General features: G+C 43.5%; 1 protein-coding gene across 3 annotated transcripts in view; it reads right to left on the bottom strand.

Moving 5' to 3' along the window:
• The window catches only part of xylb (xylulokinase homolog (H. influenzae)), a 287142-nt gene that overhangs the window by 231521 nt on the left and 38925 nt on the right, over positions 1–16696 (bottom strand). For all 3 annotated transcript variants that reach the window (XR_013889542.1, XM_080213346.1, XM_080213354.1), the window contains exons 9-11: positions 13071–13189; positions 7091–7172; positions 4437–4477 (exon numbers count right to left, since the gene is read on the bottom strand). Coding sequence is in view for 2 of the 3 variants with exons in the window: in XM_080213346.1 (XP_080069472.1) it covers positions 4437–4477; positions 7091–7172; positions 13071–13189 (242 nt within the window). In the remaining variant the exon portion in view is untranslated. The remainder of the gene's footprint in view (positions 1–4436; positions 4478–7090; positions 7173–13070; positions 13190–16696) is intronic.

A 16696-nucleotide genomic window follows, 5' to 3' on the forward strand; every position in this document is an offset into this window, starting at 1 on the left:
TATTTCCTATCTGTATTAGACCTTGCAAAATGCATTACCTCACAACTGTCTGGATTAAACTCCATCCGTCATCTCTCTGCCCAAGTCTCCAACCGACCTATATCCTGCTCTATCATCTGATGGTCCTCATCGCTATCTGCAAATCCATCAACCTTTGTGTTGTACGCAAACTTACTAATGAAACCAGTTACATTTTCCTTCAAGTCATTTATATATATTACAAACAGCAAAGTTTCCAGCTTTGATCCCTGAGGAACGCCACTTGTCACAGCCCTCCATTCAGAAATGCATCATTCCATTGCTACCCTCTGTCTTCTTTGACTGAGCCAGTTTTATATCCACTTTGCCAGCTTACCTCTGATCCCATACGACTTCACCTTCTGCATCAGTCTACCACGAGGGACCTTGTCAAAGGCCTTACTGAAGTCCATGTAGACAACATCCACTGCCCCACCCTCATCAATCATCTTCATCACTCCCTCAAAAATTTCGATCAAGTTAGTGAGACACGACCTCTCCTTCACAAAATCATGTTGCCTCTAATATATCCACTTATTTGCAAATGGGAATAAAATCTGTCTCGAAGAATCCTCTCCAATAATTTCCCTACCATTGATGTAAGCTCACCAGCCTGTAATTACCTGGATTATTCTTGCTATCCTTCTTAAACAAAGGAACAACATTGGCTATTCTCCAATCCTCTGGGGCCTCCACAGTCACGGGCAAGTGTTCTCCAAGGCGGCCTACACGACACACGACAGCGCAGAGTCGCTAAGCAGAGACTGATAACCAAGTTCGACACACATGAGGACGGCCTCAACTGGGATCTTGGGTTCATTTTGCACTATCTGTAACCCCCATGACTTGCGTGGGCTTGTAAAATCTCACTTACTGTCCTGTCTGGAGACAATACACATCTCTTCAACCTATGTTAATGGTATCTCCACTCACATTGTCTGCATCTTTAAGACTTGAATAGCAGGTTAGCTGTAAAGACTTGCATTCTAATCAGTATTCTGTACACTGTGTGTGACTTTATATGCCCTTCTCTGATCAGAACCTTCCACACACCTGACGAAGGAACACCGTTTCCGAAAGCTTGTGGGTTTACTATCAAATAAACTGGTTGGACTTTAACCTGGTGTTGTGAGACTTCTTACTGTGTTTACCCCAGTCCAACACCGGCATCTCTACCTCATGACCTCTGCAGTAACCAGTGAGGATACAAAGATTTCTCTCAAGGCCCCAGCAATTTCCTCCCTTGCCTCTTTCAGTGTTCTGGGGTGTATCCAACCAGGCCCTGGAGACTTGTCTACCTTAATGTTTCTCAAGAACTCCAATACCTCCTCTTTTTTGACCTCAATCCCCACCAGGCTCTGAGGATTTATCCGCCTTCATTCCCATCAACATTTCCAGCACCATTTCTCTACTAAAATTGATCTCCCTCAGTTCTTCCCTCTCACTAAATCTTGCATTTTCTTTTGTGAAGACAGAATCAAAGTGTGTATTCAGTTGCTTGGCCATTTCTTTGCCTCCTTTTATACATTCCCCTGTTTCTGTCTTTAGGGGACCTACATTTGTCTTCAATTTTTTATACACATTTATTACATAATGTTTACATATTCAAATATTCTTAAAACAAATTTGATACAAATAAGTTATACTTACAAACATACATACAATTAAGGAGTAGGAGGAGGCCATTCAGCCCCTTGAGGTTGCTCAGCATATAGTAAGATCATGACTGATCTAACAGCAATCTCAAATCTGCACCCTGCCTGCACTCAACAATTTATCACCCCTTTGCTTACCAATACTCCATCCAAATCTGCCTTAAAGATATTCAAAGAGGGTGATCTTACCGGCTTGTCACCCTGGTCAATGGACGGATCAAGTTGAAAAGATCACAAGACAAGCAAAAAAACCAGGCTCATGGCTGGTTTCTTGTCTCTCATGGTCTTATCGGCAGTGGATTGCCAGGGTAATTAGCCTGGCACCTGGGAAGCTGGGGTGTGGGGAGTAAGAGATCTGTCTGCACTTACACAATACACCGAAAGATCAACTTTTGAACAATGGTGCCCTCTAGCTGTCAGCAGCTGGCTTTCCGGCAAGAACAGACTTCATCCACTCTCTCTCGATGTGAATCATACTTTTCCTTTCTTCTTTGCACCAAGTGCCATAAGATTTCACCTGACAACTCGCCGAAACATTGGGTGAAATTTTCTCCCGCTTTCACACACATTCAGCACTTAGAATATTTTTTGGTAAGATCACCCCCACAGTCTCTGCTTCCGCCACCTTTTTAAGAAGAAAGTTCCAAAAACTCACGTCCCTCAGAGAAAGTTTTTCGCCTCATCTCCGTATTAAATGGATGAACGCTTATTTTTAAACAACGACACCTTGTTCTACATTCTGCCACAAGAGAAATCATCCTGTCTACATCCATCCTATCAATATCCCTCAGGATCTTATATGTTTCAATAAAGTCACATTTTATCCTTCTACACTCCAGTAGATATAAGCCTAGACTGTCCAACCTTCCCTCACAAGATAACCCACCCATTCCAGGTAATAAGACTTGTAAACCTTTTTTGAACTGGTTCTAACACATTTATATCCTTCCTTAAGAAAGGTTGCCAATAATGTACATGGTATTCCAAATGTGGTCTCACTATTGCCCTATACAACAGAAGCGTAACTTCCCTACTTTTGTAGTCAATTTCCATTACAATAAATCATAACATTCTATTAGCTTTCCTAATTACTTTCGGTATCTATATACTAACCTTCTGGGATTCAGGCACCCAGTTCCCTCTGTGAATTGTAAACAGTTGGTTAGCACTGCTGCCTCACAGCACTACGGACCCGGGTTTAATTCCGGCCTCGGGTCACTGGCTGTGTGACGTTTGCACATTCTCCTCATGTCTGCATGGGTTTCCTCCGGGTGCTCCAGTTTCCTCCCACAGTCCAGAGATGTGCAGGTTAGGTTGATTGGCCATGATAAATTGACCCTGGTGTTTGGGGATTAATAGAGCTAATATGTGGGGTTATGGAAATAGGGCCTGATTCAGTTGAGGTCCTAGCATTGATCCCTTTGGCACACCACTTGTTATACCTTGCCAACCTGAAAAAGACCTATTCATGCCTATACTCTGCTTCCTACTAGTTAGTCAATCTTTTATCCATACTAATATGTCACTCCTTATAAAATGAGCTTTTATATTTTTGAAATAATTCCTCAAAGGCCGATGTCCCTTCACCAGATTCCCTTTACTTACAAACTCAATTCCATTCCTAAGAGTGCTTCAGATACACAGTCAGAATCTGAGTATCAGTAGCCGCGACACCCCTCAATATATATACAGGTGAGACTCCCTGATTGGACAGGCAAACATTACCTCAGTCAGGCAGCTCATACTCCAAGAGATCTAACTCATGAGCCTCACCGAGGTCATTGCACCCCTTTCCCAGTAAATCCAAGGAACCTTGGTGATTTGCATGCCTCACCGGTCTCTTGCAGTGTTTCAGCGCTGGGTCAGGTTCCTCCATTGAAATCTAAACTCAAACAATATGAGCATCAGAACATTGGGCTGTGATCACGAGTCTCACTACCGGACACCTAACTGTCACGTATCACCAAAGGGAGGCACTACAGGGGTAACTGGTAATTCAGGCATTCTTTACTAGCGCATGGCTCCCATTTGTAGTAAGCTAGCCAGTGGCCATGGATTCTGCAACTGCATTTGAAGCATAGCAAGTGGGGAAATCTACTGACCTGTGGACTGAGTTAGGGGAACTCAGTGGAATCTGCAAAGTCTGTCCATCATCTGCAAGATGTGACAGAATGCTCTGCACTTGCCTAGAGTTCAGCAGCTCCAACACTCAAGAAGCTCAACACCATCCAAGACAAAGCAACCGCTGGATTGGCACCCCTTCCACCACAATAAATATTCAACCCCTCCACCACCAACACACAGTGGCATCTACAAGATGCATGGCAGGAACTCACCAAGGCTCCTTCAACAACACTTTATTACCTACAACCTCTATCATCTAGAAGGACAGGAGCAGCAGATATATGGGACACGATCACCTGCCAGTTCCCCTTAAAGACACACAGCTTCCTGACTCGGAGCTACATCTCTGTTCCTTCACTATTGCCGGATCAAAATATTAGAACTCCCTCTCGAACAGCACGAGTGTGCTTACACCAGATGGACTGCAACAATTCAAGAAGGAAGCTCGCCACCACCTACTCAAGGGCAATTAGGGATGGGCAATAAATGCTGGCCTAGCCAGCGATGCCCACATCCCACGAAGGGATAAACTAAAATTTGGAGGATAACAAATTGTTAGACGTGGTCAACCTTTCTTTCTTGAAACTTGAATGTTCATTATTTAACATGCAAGCTCCTCAACAATACGAATATACTCACTGCTATATCTCCCTGCTGAAGTCGCATTCCTGCCAGTGATGCTGTAAGATAGAAGAGATTCGACATATTAACATATCAATATTGCAATTATCTATATTAATATCTTAATCTGCATTCTGTTTCAGAAAAGTTAATTTAATTCTCATGCTTACTTTTCAATAACTGACAGTGTGTCTATAAGTAGATTTTATTTTAAAATTAAGTTTAAATTAAATGATTATATATATACTTTCAAAATGTGGGAAAGTTGTTCACAATAATGGGCACTCCGATTAAGTTGTTCACATTAATGGAAGCACTTACACACTAAAGTTAGAAAAGTTTAAAATGAGATTTTTCATTGCTAAAATGAAACAAAAAACTATGAAAGTTGAAGCTCTGAAACAGAAAATTAAAAAGTTGCTGGATATACACAACAGGTTAGTCAGCATTCGGAAAAAGAAAATCTAGATTCTGGAAAAGAGTTGATCGACCTTTTATGCATTCCCTCGATTTTCCTTTTAATTTCATAACTGTGTAAGTTAAAAACAGGAGGAATCAGTGTTAGTTTGCGAAAGGACAGTCTACTTGATTAAAGATCCTGCATGTGAACTTATTTTCCACTTTTCCACCACTAATGTACTGCAGCAATGGTATGTACTAGCTTCAGCTACTCAGCAACCTGGCTCCAGCAGTGCGGCTCTACAGGTCCGTTCACCATGGAAGTAAATCCCATTATGGCTGCTAAATCTTACGAGAGGGCCATAAAGGGACTTGCAGCAGAAATATCTTGGTTTGAGATCCTTCCTGCGTCCAACCGGCGGCAAAATTACCATGAATTAAAATTAATTTACATAGCATTAAAAGGTTCAGCACTGTATCATCCAGGCTTGTTAATTACTACTGGTTTTCAAAAATAAACTCCAGTTGTGATGATCACACCAGGAGAGGGGGGGATGATTATAGCCCCCAGGCAGTGAGGGACATGGCTGGGCAGTATCCTGGCACTGTTCCCAGAACCCTAGGAGAGCAAACCAGGCAGTGCCAACTGGCTGGCACTGCTGGGGTGGGCCCACTGGAGAGCCCCATTGGTGGAGCTTCCCCTTGTGTGTGTGTCGGTGTGGGGGGTGGGGGGGATGGTGAGGGTGGTGTCTCCCTGATGCATGCATGATGTGCGGGAGGGGGTGCCCCAATCATTGAATGGCGGGGTGAGGGGGCTGTCCTTCAGCCTGTCTGCGAAGGCTGGAGGTGGTCCCCTTGTCTACCGGGGGTCCTGATGTCCATAGGAAGGTCCCCCCATCCATGAGGGGTGAGAGGTGGTGGGTAGGCAGTCCTTTAACTTAACTTAATCGGAATGCCCAGTGTCCAGCCAGCCTTGCCAACTCTTTCAGGCTCTGACCCAATAGAATGATGGCGGAAATCACAATCATAAGAACATAAGAACATAAGAAATAGGAGCAGGAGTAGGCCATCCAGCCCTTCGAGCCTGCCCCGCCATTCAATAAGATCATGGCTGATCTGTCGCTGCTCAGCTCCACTTTCCCGCCCTCTCCCCATAACCCTTAATCCCCTCTCCTATCAAAAACCCATCAACCCGCTTCTGCTGCAGTTTTTCACCCCGTAAGTAATAGTCCTTCCTACCATTCTTCCTACCAAAGTGGACCACCTCACACTTGCCAACATTAAATTCCATTTGCCATTTCCTGGCCCATTCGCCCAGCCTATCTAGATCCTTCTGCAGACTCTCCACACCCTCCGCACAATTTGCCGTTCCCCCAATCTTGGTTTTTATTTCTGACAAAGTATCAGAAGATCTGCTGAGAAAACCTTATTGTGTTTCTGGAGAGGAATAGGCCAGTCTACAGTCAGAATCTGACACTTTGCCATTTCGTTTTGTTAAATTCTACCTCAGTTCTGCAATTTCTGCCAAGGAAGACTCGATAACTCCGAGTTGCACATCCATCCAAATCACATATGCAGGGCAGGTCCTTCATTGTCATTGACTAAAATCTTAACATTCCCGATTTAACACCAGTGTGAAAACACATCACAGCAAGGATTTCAACGGTTCCAAACAATGACTCAACTGCTGGCGTTGGACTGGAGTAGACACAGTAAGAAGTCTCACAAAACTAGGTTAAAGCCCAACAGATTTATTTGAAGGAGCGCTGGAGGAGAGTGATTCCAACGCTCCGAATTCGTGGTTCCAAATGAACCTGTTGGACTTTAACCTGGTGTTGAGAGACTTCTCACTGTGCCAATTCAACCAGGCTTGTGTAATAAATGTGGCTTTGTCAGTATCTTCCACATCTCAAAAGGAAAGGGCCGATAAAATGGCCACTCTCTGCTGATCCATTTATCCCTCTCAAACGTAGCACTTTAATTTAACGATTTTCCTCTTTTCATTTTCTTTCTGAGCCCATCCTTCTTCATATCAAGATAAAACACTTGTGGTTTACATTAAGGGTGATTGAGTATACGTTTGTTGATACAAAAAGTACTCTGAAGTGAACCAATTTGTAAGTCCCAATAAATTTGTCCAGAGGGAATCCGTGCCCATAGATCAGGGGAGTATCTTACTGCACCAATAATTTTTTCTTCTGAGCATCCACTCTGTAAAGCTCTTAGAGAAATGAAGCTGGTAATTGCTACAAAATACATGACTATAATCTTACCTGGATTATCTCCTGTAAAAGCAATGACTTTACACTCAGAATTGAATCCAAAGCGTTTCACATAGTATGGAGATACTGAACCCTAAACAGAAACCAAGGAAGAAAAGAACACTGACATTTCTCATGCATGAAGTTATCACAAATAGCAGCCAGTTAATAGAGGCGTATATTTCCCACCTCCTTCAGAAAAAAAATGGGCGGTTATGATGGCACAGTAGTTAGCACTGCTGCCCCACAGCGCCAGGGACGTGGGTTCAATTCCGGCCTTGTGCCTCTATCTGTGTGGAGTTTGCACATTCTCCCCGTGTTTGTGTGGGTTTCCTCCGGGTGCTCTGGTTTTATCCCACAGTCCAAAGATGTGGGGTTAGGTTGATCAGCCATGCGAGTGTCAGGAGAAATAGTAGGGTAAATATTGGAGTTACGGGAACAGGGCCTGAGTGGGATTGTGGTCGGTGCAGATTTGACGGGCCGATTGGCTTCCTTCTGCACTGTAAGGATTCTATCCTATGAAAGGAATAGAGAATATCATAGGCACAATGAAAGAGTTAGTGCCAAATCAAGGATTTGCAGAGGCAGTAATTAAATACAGTGATTCTTAACACTAGCTCAGTTCCAGAAGGTTGTGAGTACTGATTTGTGTACCAAAACTAGTCGTGCCCCTAGCCAAGCTGTTCCAGTATAGTTACAACATTGAATCAAACCCACAATGTGGAAAATTGCCCAACTATGTTCCTTCCACAAAAAGCAGAACAAAACAAATCCAGCTTATCACTGCCCCATTAATCACTTGACAAGCCACCATGTGTACTGCTCCTGGACAGTGCATTTAGTTGTACACAGGGCTTCCTTACTGGCATTCCCATCAGCAATGGTCACTAACTGCACTAATCTCCTCTCCATCCTGCTCACTCTGCCCAACACGGAACTTCTGGGCTCTTCTGATGGATCAACAATCACCGTACTCTACTATTTCCCTTGCAGACTGTCTGCTCATGCCTTCTATGTGTGATCATATTTGAACCCTCACTTGAACTGAAATCTTACACATCACTTAAGCCTCCCCATCAGTCAGAGCTCTCCAACCCCCATCTTAGACCATGACTCTAATCACTAAGTCTTTATCTGATCATTCCTTTCATATCTTCAAGAACTTTGCCTTTCCCATATCCCTCACCATTCTATCAAAGTCCCACCAACCCCAAGTTGGCCCCAAGTTTCCCCCTGAGACATTCTCCCTTCTTTAATCCTCTAGGCCAAGCAATGCTCATCTTAGGTCACATCAAACTCCAGGTCACATGGTCCTGTTCTTCTGAACTTATTATTCTGTCCTCTCTAAACCTTTGGCTACTTGTAAATTCTCGTATCCACTATCCTAGTAATGCTCTTAATCTAAAAATTTCTTTTTTGGTTCCAATCACACAAACAAGTCTTGTGAAAAAAGTTTTCCAAATCTCTCTATAACCAGAGGCACTACCTTTTGTAACCTCCCAGTAACGAGGCCCCCAAAACTCAACACAATACGCTCTGTATGTTCGAAATTGCCTCTTACTTTCCGGTTATAGTACTGAAGGTTGGTGCTCCAAGACTAGTGGTGCCCCCAGTAGAGGAATCCTATTACATTTACAACACTGGCATTTACCCAACAATGTAGAAAACTATCCAGCTATATCCCTTCCACAAGAAACAGGACAAATCCAACCAATTGCTGTGCTAGTAGTCGACTCTCAATCATTAGCAAAGTGAAGGAAGGTGTTATCAACTGTGTTATCAAGGCACTTAATACAGCAACAACCTATTCATCAATTTTCAGTTCCGTTTAAACCAGAAGCACTTGTTTTCATAATTCAGTACAGTCCTGAGCCAAACATAGACAAAAGAGTGAATTCCAGAGGGAAGGTAAGAGTGACAGACCTTCACATCCAAGGCAACATGGACTGAGTGTGGCATCAAGAAGCCCAAACTCAATGGGAATCGGGGGGAAACCTTCCACTGATTGATCCACTGATAACAGTAAGGGGTATGGCTGTGTCATTGGAAGACAATCAACTGGGTCCCAGTATATTGCTGCAGGAATTCCTTAGGCAATGTCTTAAGCCCAACTATTTTCAGCTGCTTCATCAATGAACTATCCTCCAACATAAGGTCAGAAGTGGCATTCCCATGCATGTGCTGCCGAGGCAATAGAGGTTATGGGTTTAGAAGGTGCTGAAAAAGCTTTACTGATTGCTGCACCACAATTGTAGATTGTTCACAGGTGCTGCCACAGTGTGCCTATGATGTAGGGAGTGAAGGTATAAAGTGGCGGTTAGGGTGTTGATCAAGTGGGTTGCTTTGTCCTGGATGGTGTTGAGCTTTTTGAACGTTGTTGGAGCTACACTCATCCAGGCAAGTGATAAGTGTACCACCACAAACCTGACTTGTGCTTTGTAGATAAAGAACAGGCTTTAGGGCGTCAGGAGGTGAATTAGTCTTGACTTGAACATTGCAGAATTCCCAGCCTCTGACATGCCCTGACCCACAGTATTTTTATGAACTGTCTTGTTAAGGTTCTGACCAATGGTAATCCCCTGGATGTTAATTCAGGGAGGGTCTCAGTGATGGTGCTTCCATTGAACATCAAGGAAAAATGGTTAGATTCATTCTTTGTAGAGACAGTAATTGTTTGGCAGTTGTGTGGAGGGAATGCATGATAACACTTATCACGCTGTGCTACACGACAAAAACAAGATACTTGTTAATTTAAAAGAGGAATTAAATGGTTTCTAATTTAGTTCTTTATTCAGGTTGCAGCTCCTCCTAAATTAAATACAGGCTACACTGAGGAATAACCAGCTTTATTAATGGTTACGGTAAAAGGAAATGCAAATTTGAAATCACTATTTATTAAAAATGCCAAGTGGGTCACAACATTCCATTTCAACATGCATTGAGAACATTTTGCCAACGGCAAAATCCATTATAAAAGATCAACATTCATCTCCTGTGTCTCATACACCAATGATAGGGGTTTCCAATGTTATTAAGTGTTTTGCTTATGAAATGTTCTGTGACAACCTATTTTAGCATACTGACAACACAATAATAAAATAAGTAAATAGTGCTTTCAGTCTCTCTGTATTTGTGGTCATTAATCACTGGGTGTTGTTGTGGTGCAATCTGTTCCTTTGCGCTGGATGTTGATGTTGGTTTTGTGGTGTGTGAGGTGAGTAACAGGCAAGTTATTTCTTCTCTGTTAAGGACAAATACATGATGACCATCCAAGTTTGGGTGACGAATGGCAAGTAATGTTCGCGCCACACAAGTGCCAGGCAGTGACCATCTCCAACAATAGAGAATCTAACCATCACCCATTGACAGTCAGTGGCATTACCATCACTGAATCCTTCACTATTAACATCCTGTGGATTCCCATTTACCAGAAACGAACAGAACTGGCCATATAAATACCATGGCTACAAAGCCAGGTCAAAGGCTAGGAATACTGCAGTGAGTAACTCACCTCCTGACTCACCAAAGCCTGTCCACCATCTACGAGGCACAAGTCAGGAGCATGTTCGAATACTTCCCAATTGCTAGGACGGATGCAACTCCAACATTCAAGCAGCTCGACACCATCCATGACAAAGCAGCCCGCTTGATTGCTACCCCTGCCACAAACATTCAATCCCTCCACCACTCACACACAGTAGCAGCCATGTGTCCCATCTAGGAGATGCACTGAAGGAATTCACCAAGTTTCTTTAGGCAGCATCTTCCAAATCCACAATCACAACCATCTAGAAAGACAAGAGCAGCAGATATCTGGGACACCATCACCTGGAAGTTCCCCTTCAACTCACTCGCCATCCTGATCTGGAAATATATCATCATTCCTTCACTGTTGCTGGGTCAAAATCTTTGAATTTCTGTGAGTGTACCTCATTTGCTACGCATCTTATTCCAAAGGTACAATTTGAGTTTTAGTGAGAATGTAGGATGTTGTAGTGTATTAAAAATAGGTTCCTAACACTTGACGTCAGGAAGCACGAATACCCTCAATCCGTCAACTTGATAACCAACTTTCATCACGCAGTCAGGAAGTCTTATTTTGTATTTTCTCATGGGATATGGGCATTGCTGGCTAGGTCAGAATTTATTGCCCATCACTAACTGTCCTTGAGAAGATAATGATGAACCAACTTCGTGGACTGCACAGTCCATGTAGTGTAGGTACACCCCCAGTGCTGTTAGGCAGTTTCAGGATGTCAACCTAACTGCAACGAATGAACGGCGATATATTTCCAAGTAAGAGTGGCTCAGTTTAAGTTTATTTATTAGTGTTGCAAGTAGGCTTACATTAATACTGCAATTAAGTTACTGTGAAAATACCATAGTCACCACATTCCGGAGCTTGTTCGGATACAGTGAGGGAGAACCTAGCATGGCCAATGCACCTTAACTAGCATTTCTTTGGACTATGGAAGGAAACCGGAACACCCGGAGGAGACCCACATAGACAAGGGCAGAATGTGCAGACTCCACAGAGACAGTGGCCCAAGGCGGGAATCGAACCTGGGTCCCTGGCTCTGTAAGGCAGCAGTGCTAAGCACTGTGCCACCATGCCGCCCCTATGGTGAGTGGCTCAATGGAGAACTTGGTGGTGTTCCTATGTACCTGCAGTCCTTTCCTTCTCAGTGATAGCAATCATGAGTTTGGAAGTTGGTGTTTGAGAGATTTGGTGAGTTGACATTTTGCCTCTCACTCAATTAAGTGTCCCAACTACTTTCCCACTCCCCGAAACATCATGAGGCTCTGTGCACCTTATGTGAAACAATAGGGCTAAACTACCTATTTGCTTCTCTTTGATTTAATTCTAAAATCTGAATCCTTTGACAGTGTCTGGAAAACTTAATTATTCTTTTCATAACTTTAAAACTTTCAATATATCACCTCTGATTTCTTTTCGCAGTAAAAACATGCTTAACCTTTTTGATCTTTCTTTCCTATAGCCATTTTTTAAGACACAGCATCATCTCTGTTAGCTGATACAGCTTGTTTAAGAACAGTGAACAGGTTCATAGCTCCATGAAAGTCACAGGTGGACAGAATGTTGAAGAAGGCATTCAGCATGCTTGGTTTCAGAACATTGAGTAGACGAGTTGGGACATCTTGTTGAAGTTGTACAAGACATTGGAATACTGTGCACAGTTCTGGTCACCCTATTATTGAAAGGATATTATTAAACTAGGAGTGCAGAAAAGATTTACATGGATGCTACCGGGATTTGATGGTTTGAGTTATAAGGAGAGGCTGGATAGACTGGAACTTTTTTCCCTGGAGGCTTAGGGGTGATCTTAGAGGTCTATAAGATAATGAGGGGCATAGATCAGCTAGATAGTCAATGTCTTTTCCCAAAAGTAGGGAAGTCTAAAACTAGAGGGCAGAGGTTTCAGGTGAGATGGGTGATATACAAAATGGTCCAGAGGGACAATTCTTTTACACAGAGGATGGTGAGTGTCTGGAATGAGCTGCCAGAGGTAGTAGTAGAGCTGGGTACAATTTTGTCTTTTAAAAAACATTTAGACCATTACATGGGTGAGATGGGTCTAGAGGGATATGGGCCAAACGCAGGCAATTGAGACTAGTTAAAGGTAAAAACTGGGTGGCATGGATAAGTTGGGCCAAAGGTCCTGTTTCCATGCTGTAAACCTCTATGGCACGATGAGTGAAGTGATAATGATGGTACTGGAATGGGTAGAACAAACATTAAGACTGGAATTCTACAGCCATTCACCCCAGCGGGATTCTTGCATCCTACTGGCAGCGCAACCCCGTTGTGGATTTTCTGGCAGCGTTGAATGGCTTCAACAGAAATTCCCATTGACAGTGGGGACACCAGAAGGTCCTGCCACCAGCGATTGGTGTGCTGCCTCCCGCCACGAAGAAAAACTCGGAGGGAAGGTCAGAGAATCCCACCCTGAATCTCTGATTAATGTCATACCAATATGGAATGCGATGGAAGTGGCGCACCAAGCTTCTCCTTCAGACCTGGTGCACAGACATCAAGACATTTCTGGGACCAGTCGTGCGCACGAATATCCATCAAATTCATTCCGGAACCTAGAGGAAGGCACCAAAAATGTGAAAATTCTTTCAAGTGAGTTAGGAAAAAATGGACAAAAGTATAAAAAAAAGGTATAGGAGTAGGCCAAGGGTCCTTCAAGCCTTCTTCAACATTCAAAGATCAGGACTGATCTTGATCCCACTTTCTTGCTCTATCCCATTGCCTTAGAGTCTAAAAATCTATAGCACTCAGTCTCAAATATGTTCAATGACTGAGTATTCACGGCCCCCTGGATGGAGAATTCCAAAGAATCATAACCCCTCTCAATGAAGACATTTCTGCTCAAAGGATCACAGTAGCAGGAGTAGGCCATTCAGCCTCAAGTCTGCTCCCCCATTCAACTAGATCATTGCCTACCACCGCATTATTCACAAATCCCATTGTCATTACTATCTAGAAATCTATCGATCTCCATTTTGAACAGACTCAATGACTGAACTTGCATTGCCCTCTGGAATAGAGGATTCCAAAGATTCACCACCCACTCTGTGAACAAATTCCTCTTTATCTCAATCTCACTCCCAGCTGCAGGAAACATCTTTTCTGCATCTACCTTCTTATAGCCACTTAAGAATTTTCTAAGTTTCAATGAGATCACCTCTCATTCTTCTAAACTCTAGAGAATATAATCACAGTCCCCTCAATCTCTCCTCAGTAAACAGTCCCGCCGTCCCAAGAATTGATCTGGTAAACCTCCACTGCATTTGCAATATGATAAGTATATCCTCCTCTGGATAACATGACCAAAACTCCAAGTGCAGTCCAACCAAGATTCAAGACAACTGAAGCAAAACATCTTCAATCTTGTACTCAAATTCTCACAGCACGGTGGCACAGTGATTAGCACTGCTGCCTCACAACGCCAGGGGCCCGGGCTTGATTCCCGGCTGTCTGTACAGAGTCTGCACATTCTCCCTGTGTCAGCGTGGATTTCCATTGGGTGCTCCGGTTTCCTCCCACAGTCCAAAAGACATGCTGGTTAAGCGCATTGGCTGTGCTATATTCTCCCTCAGTGTATCCGAACAGGTGCCAGGGTGTGGCAACCAGATTTTCACAGTAACTTCATTTCAGTGTAAATGTACACTTACTTGAGAGACTGAAAAAAAATAAATGAACTCATCTAAGTCCTAAATTGCAACCCCTTATGCTAAGGCAATGACACCTGGGTCTAGACCCTTATGACTGGTGAAACAGCCTCTCACCATCTACACTATCACACCGTCTCAGAGTCTTAGGGGTTGTGATGAGATAGAAACATAGAAGATAGGAGCACGCCATTTGACCCTTCGAGCCTGCTCTGCCATTTATTATGATCATGGCTGATCATCCAACTCAACAGCCTAATCCTACTTTCTCCCCATAACCCTTGTTTCCATTTGTCCCAAGTGCTATATCCAGCCACCTCTTGAATACAGTCAACATTTTGGCATCAACTATTTCCTGTGGTAATGAATTCCATAAGCTCCTCACTCCTTGTGTGAAGAAATGTCTCATCTCCATCCTAAATGGTCTACCCTGAATCTTCAGACTATGACCCCTGGTCCTGGACTCCCCCACCATCAGGAATCTCCTCCCTGCATCTACCCTGTCTAGTCCTGTTAGAATTTTATAAGTCTCTATGAGATCCCCCTCATTCATCTGAACTCCAGTGAAAACAATCCTAACCTAGTCAATCTCTCCTCACACATCAGCCTCACCATCCCTGGAATCAGCCTGGTAAACCTTTGCTGCACTCCCTCAAGAGCAAGAACATCTTTCCTCAGAAAAGACCAAAACTGCACACAATACTCTAGTGTGGCCTTAACAAGGCCCTGTATAATTCCACAGAGACCATTCCCTCTGAGATAACCTAATCCACTCCTCCATTACACCCAACAGCTCTCCCATCACTCATGGCACCTTCCCATGCAATCACAGATGGTGTAACACCTGCCCCTTTACCTCCTCCATGCTTACCATCCAAGATCCAAAACACTCATTCCAGGTTAAGGAGCAATTCGCTTGCACCTCTTTTAATTTGGTGTATTACATTCGCTGCTCCCAATGTGGTCTCCTCTATATCGGAGCAACCAAGCATAGACTGGGTGATTGCTTTGTTGAGCAACTTCGGTTTGTATGCAATCAGAATCCTGACCTTCCGCTTACTTGCCATTTTAACATATGATCCTGCTCCCATGCCCACATGTCAGTCCTTGGCCTGCTGCAATGTTCCAGTAAAGCTCAATGCAAACTGGAGGTACAGCACCTTATCTTCCAGCTAGGCACTTTACAGCCTTCCAGTCTCAACATCGAATTCAACAACTTCAGATGATTAGCTCTACCCCACCTCGACCCCATCTCGACCCCTTTGTTTTCATTTTATTTAATTTTTTACTATTCTCGACCTTTTATTTCTTTTTGTCTTTCTTCATTTTCCTTCCCCCACTCTTTCCCCTGATTTATCCACCTTCATTTCCTTTTCTTCCCCTTTGCTTCCCCTTTTCCTCTTTCTAAATTTCACCTCTCTCCCAACCTTTACCCCCCCTCCCCACATCTTCATCTGTTACAGCTTATCCTCTGACTTAGCTTCTCTGCTGTTTGGTCATTCACACCCTTTATTCTCTGTGGACAGCTAGTAGTAGTCTTTTCCCCTAGTTCCTGTGGCTATGACTCATCTTTCATTCCCTCACCCTGCAGTATAAATATCTCCCACTTTCTATGCCTTTTAGCTTTGACAAAGGGTCATGCGGACTCAAAACATCAGCTCTTTTTCTCTCCTTATAGATGCTGCCAGATCTGCTGAGATTTTCCAGCAATTTTTCTTTTGGTTTCAGATTCCAGCATCCATGGCAATTTGCTTTTATCCTGTATAATTGCAACAACATATCCCTGCTCCTATCTTCGAAACCTCTCACAATGAAGGCCAATATGCCATTTGGCTTCTTTACTGCCTACTGCATCTGCATGCTTACTTCAGTGACTGGTGTACAAGGGAACCCAGGTCCTACTGCACACTCCCCTCTCCCAATTTACAATTGTTCAGATAGTAATCTGCCTTCTTGTTTTTGCTTCATAGAGTCATAGAATCTACAGCATAGGTCTACAGCATGGAAACAGGCCCTTCTGCCCAACTTGTCCATGCCGCCCTTTTTTTTAAAACCCCTAAGCTAATCCCAATTGACTGCATTTGGCCCATATCCCTCTATACCCATCATACCCATGTAACTATCTAAATGCTTATTAAAAGACAAAATTGTACCCTCCTCTACTCCTCTACTACAGGATGTATCGGACAGAGTATTCAGGACTCTTAGGGGAGAGGGAGATCAACCCCAAGTTATAGTTCATGTGGGGACACATGACATAGGGAGATTAAGGGAAGGGGATATTAAGCAAAGATTTATGGAGTTGGGGTGGAAACTCAAGGCGAAGTCAGAAAGAGTAGTTATATCTGGACTCTTGCCTGTGCCACGGGATAGTTTAGAGAGGAATAGGGAGAGGGAAAGTTTGAACTCGTGGCTGAG

Source organism: Carcharhinus amblyrhynchos, chromosome 2 (assembly GCF_965287045.1).
Source record: "Carcharhinus amblyrhynchos chromosome 2, sCarAmb.v2.hapA, whole genome shotgun sequence".
NCBI lineage: Eukaryota > Metazoa > Chordata > Chondrichthyes > Carcharhiniformes > Carcharhinidae > Carcharhinus > Carcharhinus amblyrhynchos.